General features: G+C 45.2%; 1 protein-coding gene across 2 annotated transcripts in view; it reads right to left on the reverse strand.

Annotated features, from left to right (window-relative positions):
• Positions 1-21,060, reverse strand: part of pcnx2 (pecanex 2) — a 52,195-nt gene extending 31,135 nt beyond the window's left edge. The window contains exons 1-22 of one of the 2 annotated variants that reach the window (XR_009827220.1): positions 20,601-21,060; positions 17,317-17,519; positions 15,018-15,135; positions 14,896-14,932; positions 14,251-14,702; positions 13,903-14,091; positions 13,308-13,805; positions 12,551-12,746; positions 12,320-12,467; positions 12,116-12,258; positions 11,952-12,030; positions 11,677-11,812; positions 8,534-8,676; positions 8,316-8,469; positions 8,197-8,229; positions 6,317-6,488; positions 6,137-6,247; positions 871-962; positions 694-803; positions 525-627; positions 371-463; positions 161-311 (exon numbers count right to left, since the gene is read on the reverse strand). Coding sequence is in view for 1 of the 2 variants with exons in the window: in XM_062057981.1 (XP_061913965.1) it covers positions 161-311; positions 371-463; positions 525-627; positions 694-803; positions 871-962; positions 6,137-6,247; positions 6,317-6,488; positions 8,197-8,229; positions 8,316-8,469; positions 8,534-8,676; positions 11,677-11,812; positions 11,952-12,030; positions 12,116-12,258; positions 12,320-12,467; positions 12,551-12,746; positions 13,308-13,805; positions 13,903-14,091; positions 14,251-14,702; positions 14,896-14,932; positions 15,018-15,135; positions 17,317-17,519; positions 20,601-20,753 (3,514 nt within the window). In the remaining variant the exon portion in view is untranslated. The remainder of the gene's footprint in view (positions 1-160; positions 312-370; positions 464-524; positions 628-693; positions 804-870; positions 963-6,136; positions 6,248-6,316; positions 6,489-8,196; positions 8,230-8,315; positions 8,470-8,533; positions 8,677-11,676; positions 11,813-11,951; positions 12,031-12,115; positions 12,259-12,319; positions 12,468-12,550; positions 12,747-13,307; positions 13,806-13,902; positions 14,092-14,250; positions 14,703-14,895; positions 14,933-15,017; positions 15,136-17,316; positions 17,520-20,600) is intronic. The other variant, XM_062057981.1, reaches the window with a different exon arrangement.
• Between the last annotated feature and the right edge of the window lie 1,103 nt (positions 21,061-22,163).

Here is a 22,163-nt window from a genome sequence, read left to right on the forward strand (position 1 = left end):
AAATGAATGTTCATGGTTCCATCCCTAAATGAATGTTCATGGTTCCATCGCTAAAGGACACATTATAGTTATGAGGGCATTAAAATGTCCACATTGTGCATGCGAGGTGTCCTTGAGAGGAAAAGCAACCCTGAATGAAAAAGCCAACATTGCTGCTGACCTCTGGGTTCAAACTGATGGAACTCTCTGGTCTTCAGCAGCGGGTGTGAGATCCACAACCAGGGGTGGTGCTTCCTCAGCTGGGGGATGAGGTAATGGGTGACCACGCCCACCGTCCCGGCCAGCGCGTACAGCACGATGGTGACGAAGGGCTGCAGGTGAGACCATGTGTGAGTGTGGAGATGAGAGGATGAGGAGGGGACGCAAGCACCTTCAGAGACAGGAAGACGGTGCTGGCGGTGATGGCGAAGGTCAGGATGTAGGCCAGCGAGCACACGATCACATCAGACAGCAGAATCTCCTTCTGTGGAACAGAGGAGGACGGAGGAGCGTTGTCATGGCAACGTGGAGATGATGTTGCTCACCATAGAGTTCTGCAGCTTCTTCGGCAGAGGGTCTTCAACGTCTTCCCCTTCCTCTTCCTCACTCTCCACCAAAGTGGGCACCACTGTGGACCTGACCAGCGACCTGCAGACAGCTGAGATGAACCACCCCCGCCTGGTGTCCGGTGATCTAATGTGTCTGCACGCTCACAGCATGATGGAGGGGTCGCTGCTCTGCCGGCTCAGGTGGTAGGAGAAGACCACCAGGAGGCCGCAGAAGCCCGAGAACAAGGCCGGCGTGTGCTGCTCGTCCCACGGCTCCTGCCACACAACAACAACTTCATGTCACTTCCTTCCTGCTTGCCACACTGCAGCCATGACAGTCCACCTTCAGAGCCCCCAAGCAGAAGCCGTACAGCAGAGACACAGCTGTCAGGCTGCGCAGGATGCTGTAGACCGCAGACGCCAGGCTGGTGGCCGCTGCAACACAACAACAACAAGTGTGTTAGGATGCTGTAGACCGCAGACGCCAGGCTGGTGGCCGCTGCAACACAACAACAACAACAACAAGTGTGTTAGGATGCTGTAGACCGCAGACGCCAGGCTGGTGGCCGCTGCAACACAACAACAACAACAACAAGTGTGTTAGGATGCTGTAGACCGCAGACGCCAGGCTGGTGGCCGCTGCAACACAACAACAACAACAACAAGTGTGTTAGGATGCTGTAGACCGCAGACGCCAGGCTGGTGGCCGCTGCAACACAACAACAACAACAACAAGTGTGTTAGGATGCTGTAGACCGCAGACGCCAGGCTGGTGGCCGCTGCAACACAACAACAACAACAACAAGTGTGTTAGGATGCTGTAGACCGCAGACGCCAGGCTGGTGGCCGCTGCAACACAACAACAACAACAACAAGTGTGTTAGGATGCTGTAGACCGCAGACGCCAGGCTGGTGGCCGCTGCAACACAACAACAACAACAACAAGTGTGTTAGGATGCTGTAGACCGCAGACGCCAGGCTGGTGGCCGCTGCAACACAACAACAACAACAACAAGTGTGTTAGGATGCTGTAGACCGCAGACGCCAGGCTGGTGGCCGCTGCAACACAACAACAACAACAAGTGTGTTAGGATGCTGTAGACCGCAGACGCCAGGCTGGTGGCCGCTGCAACACAACAACAACAAGTGTGTTAGGATGCTGTAGACCGCAGACGCCAGGCTGGTGGCCGCTGCAACACAACAACAACAACAACAAGTGTGTTAGGATGCTGTAGACCGCAGACGCCAGGCTGGTGGCCGCTGCAACACAACAACAACAAGTGTGTTAGGATGCTGTAGACCGCAGACGCCAGGCTGGTGGCCGCTGCAACACAACAACAACAAGTGTGTTAGGATGCTGTAGACCGCAGACGCCAGGCTGGTGGCCGCTGCAACACAACAACAACAACAACAAGTGTGTTAGGATGCTGTAGACCGCAGACGCCAGGCTGGTGGCCGCTGCAACACAACAACAACAACAACAAGTGTGTTAGGATGCTGTAGACCGCAGACGCCAGGCTGGTGGCCGCTGCAACACAACAACAACAACAACAAGTGTGTTAGGATGCTGTAGACCGCAGACGCCAGGCTGGTGGCCGCTGCAACACAACAACAACAAGTGTGTTAGGATGCTGTAGACCGCAGACGCCAGGCTGGTGGCCGCTGCAACACAACAACAACAAGTGTGTTAGGATGCTGTAGACCGCAGACGCCAGGCTGGTGGCCGCTGCAACACAACAACAACAACAACAAGTGTGTTAGGATGCTGTAGACCGCAGACGCCAGGCTGGTGGCCGCTGCAACACAACAACAACAACAAGTGTGTTAGGATGCTGTAGACCGCAGACGCCAGGCTGGTGGCCGCTGCAACACAACAACAAGTGTGTTAGGATGCTGTAGACCGCAGACGCCAGGCTGGTGGCCGCTGCAACACAACAACAACAACAACAAGTGTGTTAGGATGCTGTAGACCGCAGACGCCAGGCTGGTGGCCGCTGCAACACAACAACAACAAGTGTGTTAGGATGCTGTAGACCGCAGACGCCAGGCTGGTGGCCGCTGCAACACAACAACAACAACAACAAGTGTGTTAGGATGCTGTAGACCGCAGACGCCAGGCTGGTGGCCGCTGCAACACAACAACAACAACAACAAGTGTGTTAGGATGCTGTAGACCGCAGACGCCAGGCTGGTGGCCGCTGCAACACAACAACAACAACAACAAGTGTGTTAGGATGCTGTAGACCGCAGACGCCAGGCTGGTGGCCGCTGCAACACAACAACAACAACAACAAGTGTGTTAGGATGCTGTAGACCGCAGACGCCAGGCTGGTGGCCGCTGCAACACAACAACAACAACAACAAGTGTGTTAGGATGCTGTAGACCGCAGACGCCAGGCTGGTGGCCGCTGCAACACAACAACAACAACAAGTGTGTTAGGATGCTGTAGACCGCAGACGCCAGGCTGGTGGCCGCTGCAACACAACAACAACAACAACAAGTGTGTTAGGATGCTGTAGACCGCAGACGCCAGGCTGGTGGCCGCTGCAACACAACAACAACAACAACAAGTGTGTTAGGATGCTGTAGACCGCAGACGCCAGGCTGGTGGCCGCTGCAACACAACAACAACAACAACAAGTGTGTTAGGATGCTGTAGACCGCAGACGCCAGGCTGGTGGCCGCTGCAACACAACAACAACAACAACAAGTGTGTTAGGATGCTGTAGACCGCAGACGCCAGGCTGGTGGCCGCTGCAACACAACAACAACAACAACAAGTGTGTTAGGATGCTGTAGACCGCAGACGCCAGGCTGGTGGCCGCTGCAACACAACAACAACAACAACAAGTGTGTTAGGATGCTGTAGACCGCAGACGCCAGGCTGGTGGCCGCTGCAACACAACAACAACAACAACAAGTGTGTTAGGATGCTGTAGACCGCAGACGCCAGGCTGGTGGCCGCTGCAACACAACAACAACAACAAGTGTGTTAGGATGCTGTAGACCGCAGACGCCAGGCTGGTGGCCGCTGCAACACAACAACAACAAGTGTGTTAGGATGCTGTAGACCGCAGACGCCAGGCTGGTGGCCGCTGCAACACAACAACAACAACAACAAGTGTGTTAGGATGCTGTAGACCGCAGACGCCAGGCTGGTGGCCGCTGCAACACAACAACAACAAGTGTGTTAGGATGCTGTAGACCGCAGACGCCAGGCTGGTGGCCGCTGCAACACAACAACAACAAGTGTGTTAGGATGCTGTAGACCGCAGACGCCAGGCTGGTGGCCGCTGCAACACAACAACAACAACAACAAGTGTGTTAGGATGCTGTAGACCGCAGACGCCAGGCTGGTGGCCGCTGCAACACAACAACAACAACAACAAGTGTGTTAGGATGCTGTAGACCGCAGACGCCAGGCTGGTGGCCGCTGCAACACAACAACAACAACAACAAGTGTGTTAGGATGCTGTAGACCGCAGACGCCAGGCTGGTGGCCGCTGCAACACAACAACAACAAGTGTGTTAGGATGCTGTAGACCGCAGACGCCAGGCTGGTGGCCGCTGCAACACAACAACAACAAGTGTGTTAGGATGCTGTAGACCGCAGACGCCAGGCTGGTGGCCGCTGCAACACAACAACAACAACAACAAGTGTGTTAGGATGCTGTAGACCGCAGACGCCAGGCTGGTGGCCGCTGCAACACAACAACAACAACAAGTGTGTTAGGATGCTGTAGACCGCAGACGCCAGGCTGGTGGCCGCTGCAACACAACAACAAGTGTGTTAGGATGCTGTAGACCGCAGACGCCAGGCTGGTGGCCGCTGCAACACAACAACAACAACAACAAGTGTGTTAGGATGCTGTAGACCGCAGACGCCAGGCTGGTGGCCGCTGCAACACAACAACAACAAGTGTGTTAGGATGCTGTAGACCGCAGACGCCAGGCTGGTGGCCGCTGCAACACAACAACAACAACAACAAGTGTGTTAGGATGCTGTAGACCGCAGACGCCAGGCTGGTGGCCGCTGCAACACAACAACAACAACAACAAGTGTGTTAGGATGCTGTAGACCGCAGACGCCAGGCTGGTGGCCGCTGCAACACAACAACAACAACAACAAGTGTGTTAGGATGCTGTAGACCGCAGACGCCAGGCTGGTGGCCGCTGCAACACAACAACAACAACAAGTGTGTTAGGATGCTGTAGACCGCAGACGCCAGGCTGGTGGCCGCTGCAACACAACAACAAGTGTGTTAGGATGCTGTAGACCGCAGACGCCAGGCTGGTGGCCGCTGCAACACAACAACAACAACAACAAGTGTGTTAGGATGCTGTAGACCGCAGACGCCAGGCTGGTGGCCGCTGCAACACAACAACAACAAGTGTGTTAGGATGCTGTAGACCGCAGACGCCAGGCTGGTGGCCGCTGCAACACAACAACAACAACAACAAGTGTGTTAGGATGCTGTAGACCGCAGACGCCAGGCTGGTGGCCGCTGCAACACAACAACAACAACAACAAGTGTGTTAGGATGCTGTAGACCGCAGACGCCAGGCTGGTGGCCGCTGCAACACAACAACAACAACAACAAGTGTGTTAGGATGCTGTAGACCGCAGACGCCAGGCTGGTGGCCGCTGCAACACAACAACAACAACAACAAGTGTGTTAGGATGCTGTAGACCGCAGACGCCAGGCTGGTGGCCGCTGCAACACAACAACAACAACAACAAGTGTGTTAGGATGCTGTAGACCGCAGACGCCAGGCTGGTGGCCGCTGCAACACAACAACAACAACAAGTGTGTTAGGATGCTGTAGACCGCAGACGCCAGGCTGGTGGCCGCTGCAACACAACAACAACAACAACAAGTGTGTTAGGATGCTGTAGACCGCAGACGCCAGGCTGGTGGCCGCTGCAACACAACAACAACAACAACAAGTGTGTTAGGATGCTGTAGACCGCAGACGCCAGGCTGGTGGCCGCTGCAACACAACAACAACAACAACAAGTGTGTTAGGATGCTGTAGACCGCAGACGCCAGGCTGGTGGCCGCTGCAACACAACAACAACAACAACAAGTGTGTTAGGATGCTGTAGACCGCAGACGCCAGGCTGGTGGCCGCTGCAACACAACAACAACAACAACAAGTGTGTTAGGATGCTGTAGACCGCAGACGCCAGGCTGGTGGCCGCTGCAACACAACAACAACAACAACAAGTGTGTTAGGATGCTGTAGACCGCAGACGCCAGGCTGGTGGCCGCTGCAACACAACAACAACAAGTGTGTTAGGATGCTGTAGACCGCAGACGCCAGGCTGGTGGCCGCTGCAACACAACAACAACAACAACAAGTGTGTTAGGATGCTGTAGACCGCAGACGCCAGGCTGGTGGCCGCTGCAACACAACAACAACAACAACAAGTGTGTTAGGATGCTGTAGACCGCAGACGCCAGGCTGGTGGCGGCCACAAAGTCTTGAAGATGGTGTGTAAATCAAAGAACCAGCATTGGACCACAAGGAAGTGTTGAAAACAATGACAATGACTCCATAAAAGGCAGATTGAGGGTGTGTAGAACATGTTCTAACATGGACTGACCTGTGCCACCAAAGAGGTGGATGTCCACCTGCTCCAGCAGGTAGATGCTGAAGGTGTTGACTTGTGGGAAGAGGCCCACCAGGAAGGTGATGGGGAAGCAGTGAGTGAAGCCTGGTGAAGAACCAAGAGAAGGTCAAGGATGGCCAAATGAAGTTGACCAGGCCGTCCTGACCAGTCTACCTAGGAGCAGGGTCTGCAAGAAGCGCAGGGCGTCCTGGCAGACGATGGTGACCCCGTACATGCTGGACACGGGCAGGTCCTTCCTGCGCAGGAGATGCTCCAGCATCCAGATGAGAGCGCAGAAGATGCAGAAGTAGGCGGCCCTGCTGTAGGCCACCAGCTGGTTGTGACCCTGAAGGTAAGGATCATTGTCAACTCATTTGGACTGGAGGAGGTCTCTCTTCAAGGGGAACTGCACTTTTTTTTGCAATGTTGTCTATCCGTCACAATCTTTATGAAAGATTGATTGATTGATTGAGAAGTTTATTGACATCTTAAAAGATGTGACCATCGATAGGATAGGACTTTATTGTCATTGCACAAATACAACGAACGAACATCAATGTTTTTTTATGCGTTCTAACTTGTAAATAAAAGTCTGCTAACATCAGAGCCAAGGGGAGGTCCTCTACTCCGCCCATAAACCCCCAACAACATTTAAAAAGTGCCAACAATACTCCATTTACATTTGGTGACTTGAATATTAACAACTATTAGTGATATTGTTATTATACATATTAACTTTGACAGACAATTTAGACCTGAAACTGGCGAGAACGACACGAAAAGACGCTTGGTTCCACCCCCTTTTCATCGTGAGGATTATGAGTCTTTTTTCATCTAAATGGGAATATATGAACATCCTGGCAGTCTAATGAGAGCAGACATTGTACAGTAAGTGATGTTTTATGTTTGTTGGCTCATAATCAGTCATGAAGAAAAACTAAACAAAACATTGTAATGTGTTTTTGAAATGATCATACATCAGCAGCCTAGAAGAACTTGACTGTATTCTAATTGATGTACTAATAATGAACCTTTTGTCTCAACAATCATTCAAATTGAATCATCATTTAATACCATCCAGGCACCACATTAGTTGACTACAACGAAACCATTTGAAACCTTTCAGTGAGTTGAAATTGATTCAGTAACTTTTTATCCAAACAAACCAAGCAGTGTGAGTGTCAAATAAATATTTGATACTGAACTTTCCTCTTTTCTTGTCAGGGAATGATCTATGAATGAATTATGATACAAACAACAATTCATGTATTCACTTCTTATTTGAATCAAGTGCAAGCAACAATTTAGCTTGAGGAAACATTTTCTGCTCACAAGCAAAGTTCAATAAAAGTACAGTAACAACATTTAACATGTTTTTCAACAGCAAATATTAATAAACATCTCCTCAGGTTCAATTAGCAGTCCATTTACCTGAGAAGGTAAGACATCTTTTCAGATGAAAGCAGCAGTGGTTGACCTTCTCATTTCAATCAACAGGCCCACAAGTTACAACACATGCACAAGCTACGACACAACAACTTTCAGCTAGAGCACCATTGCAAATGCCACAACACAACAACATCAAGCCACAACACAACAACACAAAGCCACAACACAACAACATAAAGCCACAACACAACAATATATAGAAGTGACAGCAGATACGTTTTTGTGACGGAGCCCAAAATAATTGAGGCAGAAAGTTGACAAGGGTGTCATGAACAAAGTAAATTAAATGATGTGGGACCACTTTTTCAGTCTTAAAGAGGTTGTGTTACTTTTTCAGTAAAACTATATTCTATGTTCAATTCACCGTTTGTTCCGCAGGCAAAACTTGCTCTACTGTCACTTCCTTTGTGTCTTAAAGTTGTGTGGTCCCTTCACTGTAGTACAATTGCGCGTACTGGTACTCCATGGTGCTTACAGTACATCACTCCCAGATTTGGGTCCAAAAGGATGCAAAATGTTCCAGTGAAAGATAGTACTGTGTATGATCCAGCTACTCTGGGGAAGGTTGTGGTTTAAAGTAAGGCACTAATTGGTAAACAACTCACGTGTGTTGGAGAAGCTGCATCTGGTTGAACGCTCTGCAAAGCAAGACCAAGGAGAGCAGTTGGAAGCGTAATAATCTGTAACCCTGAAAAGCAGTCAGTCCTACAGTGCTGCTGAGTACCTTGAGTAAGGAGTACTGACAGCTGGCGATGACCAGGCAGAACTGGAAGACCCAGAAGTCTTTGAAGCAGCCGTCGTTCAGGAGCACGAATCCGAGGAAGGAAACCAGGAAGGCCATGGAAATAGCCACCACATTCTCCACCACATGGCGGTTCCTGTCCAAATAAGGGACGTCACCAATGAGGGGAGACTTTGAGCAAGTAGCCTTGTTGCGCTCACCTGTCCAGAAGGGCCAGCAAGGTGAGTCTGTCATATAAAATGCTGACCCATTTGCCGGGAAACAGTTTGAGCTTGTAGTAAATCTTCCTGGTGGGTTTCTCCTGAGTGGAAGTCTCTGAGGAGTCATCCAGGGAGTCTTCCTCCTTGATGTGCACATGAATCATTCCTCCTTTATACGTTCTTCATGTGTTCCATCATAAAGTACAACGCTCACTTCACAGCCGCAATAATTCTGTGTATGCAAGTTAGTTACAGTCTGCAAGGACTATGGCTTGGGACCAAAGGTTGGCTGATAAAGAATGGGAACTGCAAGTATTTGCTTGGAAGATGTCTTCCAACAAGACAGTGAACCCCAACAACTGTTTGAGGGTTCCTCTATTAGACCATTCTCATGTGTACTACTTGTGCCCAGTATGTGTATCAGCATGTAGCTTCCAGATAGGACAAAAGTACTTCACAGGTGCCAAGTCTGACCAAGGGCCAGCTTGTTTCTTGTTGGTGTAACGGGGGCCAGCACCAGATGGTACACCTAGCTCCCTGACAGCTTCCAAACGTGTGCTGGTCGCAAGGTTTGCAGCGCAGGCTTTTAGCATAGAGGCTAGCAAACTTTTCTCTCAAACAGACGGTCATGGGTTTGGGGCCCAGTATGAGGACCATCAGTACACAACGCAGACCGCTACTTTGGCATACGCTTGAAATGAAATTGAATAAGAATTAGGGTCACACTATAGGGTTCCATTGCTCTACACCAGTTTAGAGGGAGGTCAGGGTCGAGGTGAGGTCTTTGAAGTAGACGATAAACAATCTGTTTTGAATGTTAGGGGAACAGCACCGGAGGAGAGTGATAAGATAGTTAGATTTATTTTGTCCCATTGACGAGTTGCAAGTGTTCCCTAAGCCTTAAATTTGTATCTTTGTTTATAGAGCCGTCAGCAGTTCAAGCTGGTGTCTTTAATCTCCTTTCTGATGAGCTCCATTTTCTTAGTAAAGTCATCGGTCGAGTGGGTGGAGCTACTAGGAGTTGGGCGAGTGATGCTACTGTGTTGAACAAATTGAACAATTCATTCATTGTTCTGTACCCACTGGACATCCATCTGAAAGTGGCGTCTCTACATCTGTGATCTCTGTCCAAGGTTTCTGTTTTTTTGTTTAGTTTTTCCTTGCTTGAGATCAGGGGATGCTGTGAGGTTGTGAAGCCCTTTGAGGCACTCATGATTAAGGACTGTATCAATAAAATGTGATTGATTACAGTCAAGTTGTAATCTAACTACAAAGTTGTGGTAGAGTGCCCCCAGTCTAGAAGGATAATGTGACTTAAACTAGGTAGAAGGGCACTGAACACACACAGTCCAAACTCTCAAAAATGGTTTTGTTGGGAATGAATTGGTAATATTTATTGTTATCTGTTAAGAACCTTTCTTGAATGTTCAGGGGTGTTGTGTTGCTAGGTATCTGGCAATTCTAGTCAATATCTGGTTAGATCGAGCCTGCTAGAAATGAATGAACAATAAACAAGTGTCACTCAGTATCTCGGGTAGCTACAGTATGTCTAAATGCAGCCTTTGAATAATCTGCCACAACGTACAGTTTCAATGTTTTGACCTGCATTGGATTGCTTTCAGCAGGATTCATGAATAAAAGGTGATATCAAGTGGAATCCTTTGACCTCCACCAAGGTTATGTAATCATTGGGGTTGCCTGTTAATTAGTTGGTTAGTTACAACATCGTTAAAAAGTTTATGGGCGAATTTTGATTAAAAAAAATTCAGGAAATGTCAAGAACAAGTGGTTAGATTTTAGGGATGTTTCGGATCATTTCTACTGCGTTACCTTACAAGACTGAACTTTCCGGTGTAAGTATGCTAAAGGCCCCGCCTCCACCGCATTTTGTTCCGCTATGGAGCAAACGTACCTAGATGCTGAGACCGATGCAAAGAGTCAACCCCCTTGCAGTCTGTTTGTAAGCAACAGATGGACCAAACAAATATGCGTGAACATGACAAGTAGGGCTGCAATGATTAGTCAACATTGACGATATCTAATGTCGACAAAATGATATTTGTGGGCAATAGTCATGACGTCATCATTCGTGTTTTATAAGCTGAAACGTACAATCTAATAAAAATATGTAATTCTGCACATTGAGTCTATTAGAGTGCTAAAACTGCTAAGAGTTAATCAATAATCAAGATATCAGTGTGCAGATTTTTAAACATCACTGAATGATTTTCTTTTTGAGGAAGTTCCATTTTGTGTTTTGTTGTTTGTTTTCGTTGCTGCTACTGATTAGTCGACTAATCGTTAAGATAATCGAAACTAATCGACTATCAAAATAATCGTTAGTTGCAGCCCTAATGACAATTTCATTTATTATTTGATCAATTACTGTATTTGCTGGGGTTTCTTTATCTGTCTGTCAGTTTGTTAGCTACATAGCTCAAAAACGTATGAGTGGATTTTGATGAAATGTCACAACTGGGATAAGGCACCAGTGTGTTTGCGTAATTATTAAGGGGCGGTAGAGCAACCGTGCCAGAAACCTGAGGGTTGCAGGTTCGCTCCCCGCCTCTTACCATCCAAAAAATCGCTGCCGTTGTGTCCTTGGGCGGGACACTTCACCCTTGCCCCCGGTGCCACTCACACCGGTGAATTGAATGATGAATGATAGGTGGTGGTCGGAGGGGCCGTTGGCGCAAATTGCAGCCACGCTTCCGTCAGTCTACCCCAGGGCAGCTGTGGCTTGAAAGTAGCTTACCACCACCAGGTGTGAATGAATGATGGGTTCTACATGTAAAGCGACTTTGGGTACTTAGAAAAGCGCTATATAAATCCCAGGTATTATTATTATTATTAATCCGAATCACCGTCTGGATTTGAGGATTTTTTTTAAAGGATTATTTTCTATTGAGCGAAAGAGCCTGACAAAGGTCTGTGCTCTCTGACTTCTGCTCTAATTCTCTATGCGGTCTTCAGTAGAAAAAGTTTGTGCTTTACATCCAAGGGTAAGTATCAGGTCTAGTGGATGAGTACTGTAAAAAAATGATGTGGAAGTGACCATGGACCTGACCCAAACTTCAAATTCCTTGTTTTCAAAGGCATACCTGTCATAAATACAAAGACAAGTTTGGACAAAATATGATCACCTGAAAGATCTCAGGGTGCGTCCTTCGGGGCCGAAGTCGGTGCGAAGGAATGATGCGTCGTTGGAAAGGACAGTCCCCATGGCCACCAGCCAGGCTGTCCTGGCACTCCGAGTTGGAAGACGTCGACAGAAGGTCACTGAACACACAATCACAGGAAAAGTGGGGCCTGCTTAGTCTACACACAAGGAAACACCATTACTCTCATAATTGGTGTAAAAATGATCTGCGTTGAAGGTAGTAAAACGTTTGTCAACATAATGAGTGGGCAGCAGTACCACATGTTGCCAGTGATCAGCTCGGCTCCTAGCGGCAGGTTGAGGGCTCGCTCCGCGTACAGCTTCCGGGGCCTTTCTCCTGGGGTAACACACAAGCAGCTTTGAGAAGAACGGTTTTTGATTCATTAAAAAGGAAATGGTGCGTTTTAAAGTTTACATCTTACGGTGCACAGTGTGGAAGGTGTACGCCTCTTCCTTGTTCGTAGCCTCCGGTCGACAGATGACCTGCAGCATGGAGCTTTCTGACTGGGACGTTTGGGAAGGCAGAGAGTCGTAGTCCGGATCTTTTTCCCTGTCCGTCTGCGGACTAGCGTCAGAAAGCAATCAGGCTTTAATGCAGTGTGTTCTGTATGTGAAGGTGTTTGTACCTTTCTGGTGAGACAATGGGAATGTGTGTAGGCAGGACAGACTTCAGCGTGTCAGGGGCCAGACTAGTGGGAGGTTTAGGTCGCTCTGATTTCGTGTCTGTGTTGGTGTCTTTGGGTTCATCTGTTCTGGAAGCTGCACTGTGATTCTCTGCCATGCGTTTTGGGAGCATTGTGTTTGTTAATGGAATGTTTACGATATGATTAGTAGTAGTATTAAGTGCAGCAACAGACCCAATTGTTGTTTGTCTGTCTCCATCGAGGCTCCCGCTCCATCTTTGAGCTCCAGCCCCTCTCCTTCCTTAGCACTGTCTCCGACCCCTCTGGTGTTGAGTGACTCCAACAAAGAAACAAACTCCAAGAAGTTGGATTCGTTGGGAATCTGGCCCTCTTTTGCCTCCAGGTCTGACTTGGATGTGGTCATGGTCGACTGGGAGAGAGAAAGTAGGTTCTATAGCCAGAGTGTCAGAACTAGCACAAAACAATTGTTCAAACCAATCCAATGTAGGTCGATACATGCTAAGCTATCTAAACAAAACATCCACATCCACGCTTTGTGTCATAGACGACAAAGAAAATTAGTGTAATTACTGTATGTATCCATCCATTTTCTATACTGCTTGTCCTTATTAGGGTGGCAGGTCCCAGGTCACTTTGGGGTACATACAACTAAACCAATCACAGTAAACAAACAAACATTCACACTTAAATTCCCACCTATGGACAATTTTGAGTCTCCAAAGGACCTGCTCGTTTTTGGGATGTGGAAAGAAGCCAGAAAACCCACAGATGGTACAGTACAGAACCCTTGATATGCGGACTGTAAGACCAAGATTTTAACCACTAGTACACAGCGTCTAAAATCCATGGATTTTACATTTCCAATATGCCAATTTCCAATAAAAACAAGCTGCATGCCAACAATGTCCCTCCATCCGCATGTTCAACAGTAACAGAGGGCACATATGTAGACATTAAAGTGGCCACATACTGTATTCTGGGAGCAGTCTGAGAGGAGCACGGCATCTTTCCCGCTGTCCATGCTCAGCCCGCGAATGTGTGTACGTCCTCCGGGCCCATAGCGGCCAAAAGAAGGCGGAAGACGCAGGAAACCTTGTGGATCCACGCTTGAAACCAGGGTATCCAATCTAGCATCATCTGGGTGAGAGTGAACATCGACCCCAGACGAGCTGTTGTCGTTGGTCTGCTCCGGACTGCCAATGTCCTCATCTGTTAAATTCAGTCCCCCATGCTCCTGATCCGGATTGGGACACTCCATGGTGGCTGACTCGGAGCTGATTGTGTCTCTGCATAAGTAAAACTCCTCACTTAGGCTCGCCGTCTGTCTTAAGGTTTTGTCGTCTTCTGATACGACTGCTTCTCCTTTTTCCGCTGCTGCATCGTCTTCAACTTCCAGCTTCTCATCCTCGGGTAAATCGAAGGTGATGACAGGGATCTTGATGTGACATTCTCCTGCATCCCTTTGGGCCTAACACACACGCATGTTTACATGATCCATCAATCCTATAAGAACTCAAAATTGCAAATAAAACACTCAAAACCCTCGGACTGACCACGGATCTCACCTGTGCGTTCTCCAGGAGGCTCTGCTTGACACGCTCTTCCAGCTGATCGGCAGTTTGAGAGTCGCAACTCATGGTGATGACGATCTTGACGGTGTCCTCCAGGTGAGAAGACAAAGGTGCTGGGCTAGAGTCGTCGACCAGGACCACTTCTATTTCATCCGAGCAGTACGTCTCCTCTGCAGACTCGTCCTGACAGATGAGCGGTAAGGTAAGAAATAGGTAAGAGATGGTAAGACACAAGTAACAGAAGGTAGGAAAGAGAAAGTTAAGAAATAGGAAACAAAAGGTAAGAAGGGACAGTTGTTCATTGGACAGAAGTCTTCAATGTATTTTGGAGACCTACTATACCTGTGCTGCAGTTTCTGGGTGGTCGATGAAATCAAAAGAGCATTCCTGGGGACTCTCCATTGAGTTATTATTGGCATCTGAGGGTTCCTTATGTCCCTCACTCTCCTTCACCTTATCATCTTCACTTCCTGTGGTAGGAGGGAGACCTTCATCAACTGTTTCTTCAAATAGTTGTTCTCTCTCATCGTTGTCTTTCTCTTTTCTGTCCTGTTCTGAGTCTTTCTCCTCCTTTCTTTCTTCTTCTGGTTGCACTGTGGACTCGGGCTGTTCTTCTGCATTGTCCATTATTTCCACATCTGTCTTTGCAGTCCCGTCGGCAGATCCGGACTTCTCTCGTTCAGATTGGGATCGGGGCCTCTGAAAGGTTCCCTCGCCTGGATTGGGGTTAGCCAGGTCGTCTGGGGATGAAGGGTCCGGGCTCTTGTGCAGGCCTTTCTTCACGGGCCTCTCCTCTGCCAGTTCACAAAAGCAGTTACTTCACACATGAAGCAAATCCAAGGTCAGATCCTCATACATTAAACCAACCCAGCCCCACATTAGGAAGCACTTTGACAAGGGAGTTAGCAGTGACAATGTCAGAATATGTGCAGTTTTAAATACAACGTTTTCATAGCATTGTAGTTTTTGGGTGGACGACAGTATTACCTTCAACCGCCTTCACCTCCTCCGATTTGGAACATTCCTGCACAGACATGGAACACATTTTATTGCCGTTAAAAACGTAATACGGCAAAATGCTTTGTGTTACCAAGCATCCAAAAACTTACCACCCCAATAAGGCCCGGGTCAGTTTCGGTCTGCTTCACAGTCACCTGGATTACTGAACTGGGACGCTTGAGAGCCAGCATCGTCATGGCAACGCTGTCTGGGACGGTACTGCTCTTCCTATAGGGCAAAGTAAAAAAACATAGACATGACAGGTTTTGAAGGGTAACACACTGATTAGGGAACATGATTGATTGATTGATTGAGACTTTTATTAGTAGGTTGCACAGTGAAGTACATATTCCGTACAATTGACCACTAAATGGTAACACCCGAATAAGTTTTTCAACTTGTTTAAGTCGGGGTCCACTTAAATTGATTCATGATACAGATATATACTATCATATATACTATCATCATAATACAGTCATCACACAAGATAATCACATTGAATTATTTACATTATTTACAATCAGGGGTGTGGAGGGGGGGGGGTATGGACATCAAGTAGTGGACATACAGAGAGAGAGAGAGAGAGAGAGAGAGAGAGAGATCAGAAGGCAAAAGAAAAAGTATCTGCATTTGATTGTTTACATTTGATTATTAGCAATCCGGGGAGGGTGTTAGTTTAGGGTTGTAGCTGCCTGGAGGTGAACTTTTATTGCGGTTTTGAAGGAGGATAGAGATGCCCTTTCTTTTATACCTGTTGGGAGTGCATTCCACATTGATGTGGCATAGAAAGAGAATGAGTTAAGACCTTTGTTAGTTCGGAATCTGGGTTTAACGTGGTTAGTGGAGCACCCCCTGGTGTTGTGGTTATGGCGGTCATTTACGTTAAGGAAGTAGTTTGACATGTACTTCGGTATCAGGGAGGTGTAGCGGATTTTATAGACTAGGCTCAGTGCAAGTTGTTTAACTCTGTCCTCCACCTTGAGCCAGCCCACTTTAGAGAAGTGGGTAGGAGTGAGGTGGGATCTGGGGTGGAGGTCTAGAAGTAACCTGACTAGCTTGTTCTGAGATGTTTGGAGTTTAGATTTGAGGGTTTAGGAGGTGCTGGGGTACCAGGAGGTGCATGCATAATCGAAAAAGGGTTGAACGAGAGTTCCCGCCAGAATCCTCAAGGTGCTTTTGTTGACCAGAGAGGAAATTCTGTAGAGAAATCTCGTTCGTTGGTTAACCTTTTTGATTACCTTGGTTGCCATTTTATCACAGGAAAGGTTAGCCTCTAGAATGGAACCTAGGTAGGTGACCTCATCTTTCCTGGTGATGACACTGTCACCTACTTTTATGTTGAAGTCATTGACTCTTTTAAGTTTGATGTGGGACCCAAACAGGATGGATTCTGTTTTACCCAAGTGGATGGATAGCTTGTTGTCAGCGAGCCAGGTGCAAGTTCTACACAGCTCAGCACTGAGGATTTTCTCCACCTGTGACTTGTCCTTGTCTGATACCAGCAAGGCAGAGTCATCCGCAAACAATACGCTTCAGTTCCAAGATTTTACAGGAACAAGGACTGACTGATTATATCAAGTGGTGAGCAGAAGATCCGCAGCCTTTCCTCAGTATATTGCTCCTCTGCAAAAGATGTGCTGACTCTTTGAAAGGAAGCAGTCGGAATTGCCTTCTAATTCACTTGATGACGCAGAAGGGAGAGTGAATAAATAGACACACGAGCCAAGAGAAAGAAGTGACTAAAATATCTCCAAAAAACATGACGTCTCCCTAAAATATGTCCCGGTCAGAAATCTGCGTTCTAAGAACTCCGGCTTATTAGTGGTTCCCAGAGCCCAAAAAAAGTCTGCGGGTTATAAAGCGTTTTCTGTTGGGACTCCAGTACTCTGGAATGTTCTAGCAGTAACAGTTAGAGATGCTACCTCAGTAGAAGCATTTAAGTCCAATCTTACAACTCATTTGTATGCTCTAGCCTTTAAATAGACCCCCCTTTTAGACCAGTTGATCTGCCGTCTTTTCTTTTCTGCTCTGCCCCTCTCCTGCGTGTAGAGGTTATCAGGTACTAGATCCACTCCACATCCATTGCACCGGTCACCCGGTCATCTGTGGTCCCCTCCCAGGTTTCTCATTGTAGCCCATTGGGTTGAGTTTTTTCTTGACTCTATGTGGGATCTGAGCCCAGGATGTCATTGCGGCTTGTGCAGCCCTTTGAGACACTTGTGATTAAGGGCTATATAAATGAATTTTGATTAATTGCTTGATTGATAAAAGGAAGGACTTGTAGAACAATGCAGAGGTCCAATAGACAAAGTGAATGGTCAGTTGTCCTTGGCACAGTCAGAAAGTATCTACAGTATTTGACCTCTGTATAGTATTGTGCATGAGGAAAATAATAAACATCTTCTTCACCTGATGTTGGCCGGCAAGCGCGAGTCCGAGGCGTTGCTCTTCTTCTCAGCGGCCTTGCCGAGGTCCGAGAGGCTGCTGCGGACCACCGCCTCGCCCTCGTCGAACAAGACGTGCAGCCGGTAGTTGGCCAGCTTGACCAGTGCAAAGAAGACGGTGACGGAGGTGCAGTAGATGCTGAGAGCCATGGTGGTGGGGGGCAGGGCCTGAGGTGGACACATGCAGCACTGCAAGGTGAGGCCGTGTGCACAACATCTGTTGACTCACACTAACATGGCGGCACACACAAATATGGACATAACTTTCTCTTGCAGGACAGTTATTGAATTATTTTCCTCGGTTAACCTCACAATGAGGCAGTAAACCATGTGACTTCTTCTAGCCAATCATGAAACTGTTGAGTCACAACTAAAATGACATTATTTTAAGTATATATACGCATAATGACTATGTTTTTTATTTTAATGCTGGCGAAAGAAACATATTATTATTGATAATTTATTGAATTAGAATGTATTTTAGCACTGCGTAATTGTATGCAAATGTAGATTTCATCCATTTTATGAGTAATATATACTAATTCAGTGTTAAAATTTGAGTGGGCCCCGGGCCCCTGTGTAGTGGAAACGCTGGGCCCCGAGCTCTAAAAGGTTGAGAACCCCTGTGTTAATGGTTTTTTGTTGTTGTTTTTTTCTTAGAAAGTGTAAAAATAGTCAAATACAAACATAGATGATGCAACATGTTGCAAAAACAGGACAATACTGTACTTAATGTTTGCAAGTTCATCTGATTAGTGCTTGAGGATGATGTCCACTGTGCAGTACTTCAGATCAGGGGGTCCAACCTCTGGCTCTGGAGGACATTCATGGATCCTAACACTTTTATTTTTTATAAACACTGAAGTGAATCATTGTGAAATATTACTAATAATAATAACATGCACCAGGACATAATAACATGGCTTTAAATGTACTGTACTGCACCAGGACATAATAACTATGTACTGTACTGTAGAGTATTATGATGTATGTAGAGTATTATGATGCATGTAGAGTATTATGATGTATGTAGAGTATAATGATGTATGTAGAGTATTATGATGTATGTAGAGTATTATGATGTATGTAGAGTATTATGATGCATGTAGAGTATTATGATGTATGTAGAGTATAATGATGTATGTAGAGTATTATGATGTATGTAGAGTATTATGATGTATGTAGAGTATAATGATGTATGTAGAGTATTATGATGTATGTAGAGTATTATGATGTATGTAGAGTATTATGATGCATGTAGAGTATTATGATGTATGTAGAGTATTATGATGTATGTAGAGTATTATGATGTATGTAGAGTATTATGATGTATGTAGAGTATTATGATGCATGTAGAGTATTATGATGTATGTAGAGTATTATGATGTATGTAGAGTATTATGATGTATGTAGAGTATTATGATGCATGTAGAGTATTATGATGTATGTAGAGTATTATGATGTATGTAGAGTATTATGATGTATGTAGAGTATTATGATGTATGTAGAGTATTATGATGCATGTAGAGTATTATGATGTATGTAGAGTATAATGATGTATGTAGAGTATTATGATGTATGTAGAGTATTATGATGTATGTAGAGTATAATGATGTATGTAGAGTATTATGATGTATGTAGAGTATTATGATGTATGTAGAGTATTATGATGCATGTAGAGTATTATGATGTATGTAGAGTATTATGATGTATGTAGAGTATTATGATGTATGTAGAGTATTATGATGTATGTAGAGTATTATGATGCATGTAGAGTATTATGATGCATGTAGAGTATTATGATGTATGTAGAGTATTATGATGTATGTAGAGTATTATGATGTATGTAGAGTATTATGATGCATGTAGAGTATTATGATGTATGTAGAGTATTATGATGTATGTAGAGTATTATGATGCATGTAGAGTATTATGATGTATGTAGAGTATTATGATGTATGTAGAGCAGGGGTCACCAACCTTTTTGAAAGCAAGAGCTCCTTCTTGGGTAGTGATTCATGCGAAGGGCTACCACGTCAATAAATTGCCAGAAATAGCCAATTTGCTCAATTTACCTTTAACTCTATGTTATTATTAATAATTAATGATATTTACACTTAATTGAACGGTTTAAAAGAGGAGAAAACACGAAAAAAAAAATTTGAAACATAGTTTATCTTCAATTTCGACTCTTTAAAACTCAAAATTCAACCGAAAAAAAGAAGAGAAAAACTAGCTAATTGGAATCTTTTTGAGAAAATTAAAAAAAGAATTTATGGAACATCATTAGTCATTTTTCCTGATTAAGATTAATTTTAGAATTTTGATGACATGTTTTAAATAGGTTAAAATCCAATCTACACTTTGTTAGAATATATAACAAATTGGACCAAGCTATATTTCTAACAAAGACAAATCATTATTTCTTCTAGATTTTCCAGAACAAAAATTTTAAAAGAAATTCAAAAGACTTTGAAATAAGATTTTAATTTGATTTTACAGATTTTCTACATTTGCCAGAATATTTTTATTTTATTTCAATCATAATAAATTTGAAGAAATATTTCACAAATATTCGTCGAAAAAACAGAAGCTAAAATGAAGAATTAAATTAAAATGTATTTATTATTCTTTACAATAAAAAAAAAATAATTTACTTGAACATTGATTTAAATTGTCAGGAAAGAAGAGGAAGGAATTTAAAAGGTAAAAAGGTATATGTTTAAAAAAGGTTATATTTTTTTCTCTAAAATTGTCTTTCTGAAAGTTATAAGAAGCAAAGTAAAAAAAATTAATGAATTTATTTAAACAAGTGAAGACCAAGTCTTTAAAATATTTTCTTGGATTTTCAAATTCTATTTGAGTTTTGTCTCTCTTAGAATTAAAAATGTCGGGCAAAGTGAGACCAGCTTGCTAGTAAATAAATACAATTTAAAAAATAGAGGCAGCTCACTGGTAAGTGCTGCTATTTGAGCTATTTTTAGAACAGGCCAGCGGGCTACTCATCTGGTCCTTACGGGCTACCTGGTGCCCGCGTTGCTGACCCCTGATGTAGAGTATTATGATGCATGCAGAGTATGCTAGTGTGTAGCAGGCTACAGGGAGTGTGTAGTACACACACACATGTAGCAAGACTGCGGCAAAGACACAATGAGATGTCATGTTGTGGAGAGGAGCCACAGAATTAAGACACCTCCACCCACGCAGGCAGTCACGTGTGCAGGTTAGTCACGTGTGCAGGTTACTCACCAGGTGGAGCGACAGAGGCAACATGAGCAGAAAGATCCACAGATAAAGATGGCAGGAGTTGTTGAATTTGTTCTGCTCCGGGTCGTGGAACCATCCGCCGGTGAGAGACGCCCAGACCCCCTGACGCAGGGTCTGAGCCACCTGGGAGACCATCTCTGCCTCCCCGTCCTCCTCCTCCTCCTCCCCGGTCACGTCGGCGGGACGAATGGTGGTGATGATGATGATGATGCTACGCCATGTTAGCACCACGACTGCTGCGTGGATACTCCAGTCCTGCCTCGTCAGGCGGATCCCAGCCCGGCGTCGCTTTACACGATCACTGCTGCCGCGGTATCATCATCATCATCATCCTATGGATCTTCTCCCTGCTGGATCTTCTTCCTCCTCTTCCTCGCTGCCCTCCAGCTTGCAGCGTCTTGTCCTCCTCTATTGTGTGCGCTCCCGGCGATACTGCAAACGTTGATATCAAACCGATACCACCTACTAGTATCGATACTTGTTGGTTTTTTCAACATCGTTGAATGGGTTCGACTTGAATCAGCTAATATGTGATGATATCACAAAACACATACTGACTGACAACTAATATCTGCAAATATTTATCAATACAAGAATATTTGTGACTTAACAGAAAATAACTGAAACATCTCATCATCCTAGTATCGACCCAAAGCCGGTACTGCCCTTGGTATCGATGCTATCCATATTTAGATGGATCTGCCCGCCCCCGGTGTGCACAATTACTCACAATATAGCAAACTGAGCCTTTATGAGAAATGTCTCAATATACAAACTGAGCCTTTATAAGGAATGTCTCAATATACAAACTGAGTCTTTATGAGAAATGTCTCAATATACAAACTGAGTCTTTATGAGAAATGTCTCAATATACAAACTGAGCCTTTATGAGAAATGTCTCAATATACAAACTGAGCCTTTATAAGGAATGTCTCAATATACAAACTGAGTCTTTATGAGAAATGTCTCAATATACAAACTGAGCCTTTATGAGAAATGTCAATATACAAACTGAGCCTTTATGAGAAATGTCTCAATATACAAACTGAGCCTTTATGAGAAATGTCTCAATATACAAACTGAGCCTTTATGAGAAATGTCTCAATATACAAACTGAGTCTTTATAAGGAATGTCTCAATATACAAACTGAGCCTTTATAAGAAATGTCTCAATATACAAACTGAGTCTTTATGAGAAATGTCTCAATATACAAACTGAGCCTTTATGAGAAATGTCTCAATATACAAACTGAGCCTTTATGAGAAATGTCTCAATATACAAACTGAGCCTTTATGAGAAATGTCTCAATATACAAACTGAGCCTTTATGAGAAATGTCTCAGTATACAAACTCAGCCTTTATGAGAAATGTCTCAATATACAAACTGAGCCTTTATGAGAAATGTCTCAATATACAAACTGAGCCTTTATAAGGAATGTCTCAATATACAAACTGAGCCTTTATGAGAAATGTCTCAATATACAAACTGAGTCTTTCTCCCCTTCCTGCATAAAGGACGTAACATTAGGTACACCGTAGAAAAG

Source organism: Entelurus aequoreus, linkage group LG09 (assembly GCF_033978785.1).
Source record: "Entelurus aequoreus isolate RoL-2023_Sb linkage group LG09, RoL_Eaeq_v1.1, whole genome shotgun sequence".
Taxonomy (NCBI): Eukaryota; Metazoa; Chordata; class Actinopteri; order Syngnathiformes; family Syngnathidae; genus Entelurus; species Entelurus aequoreus.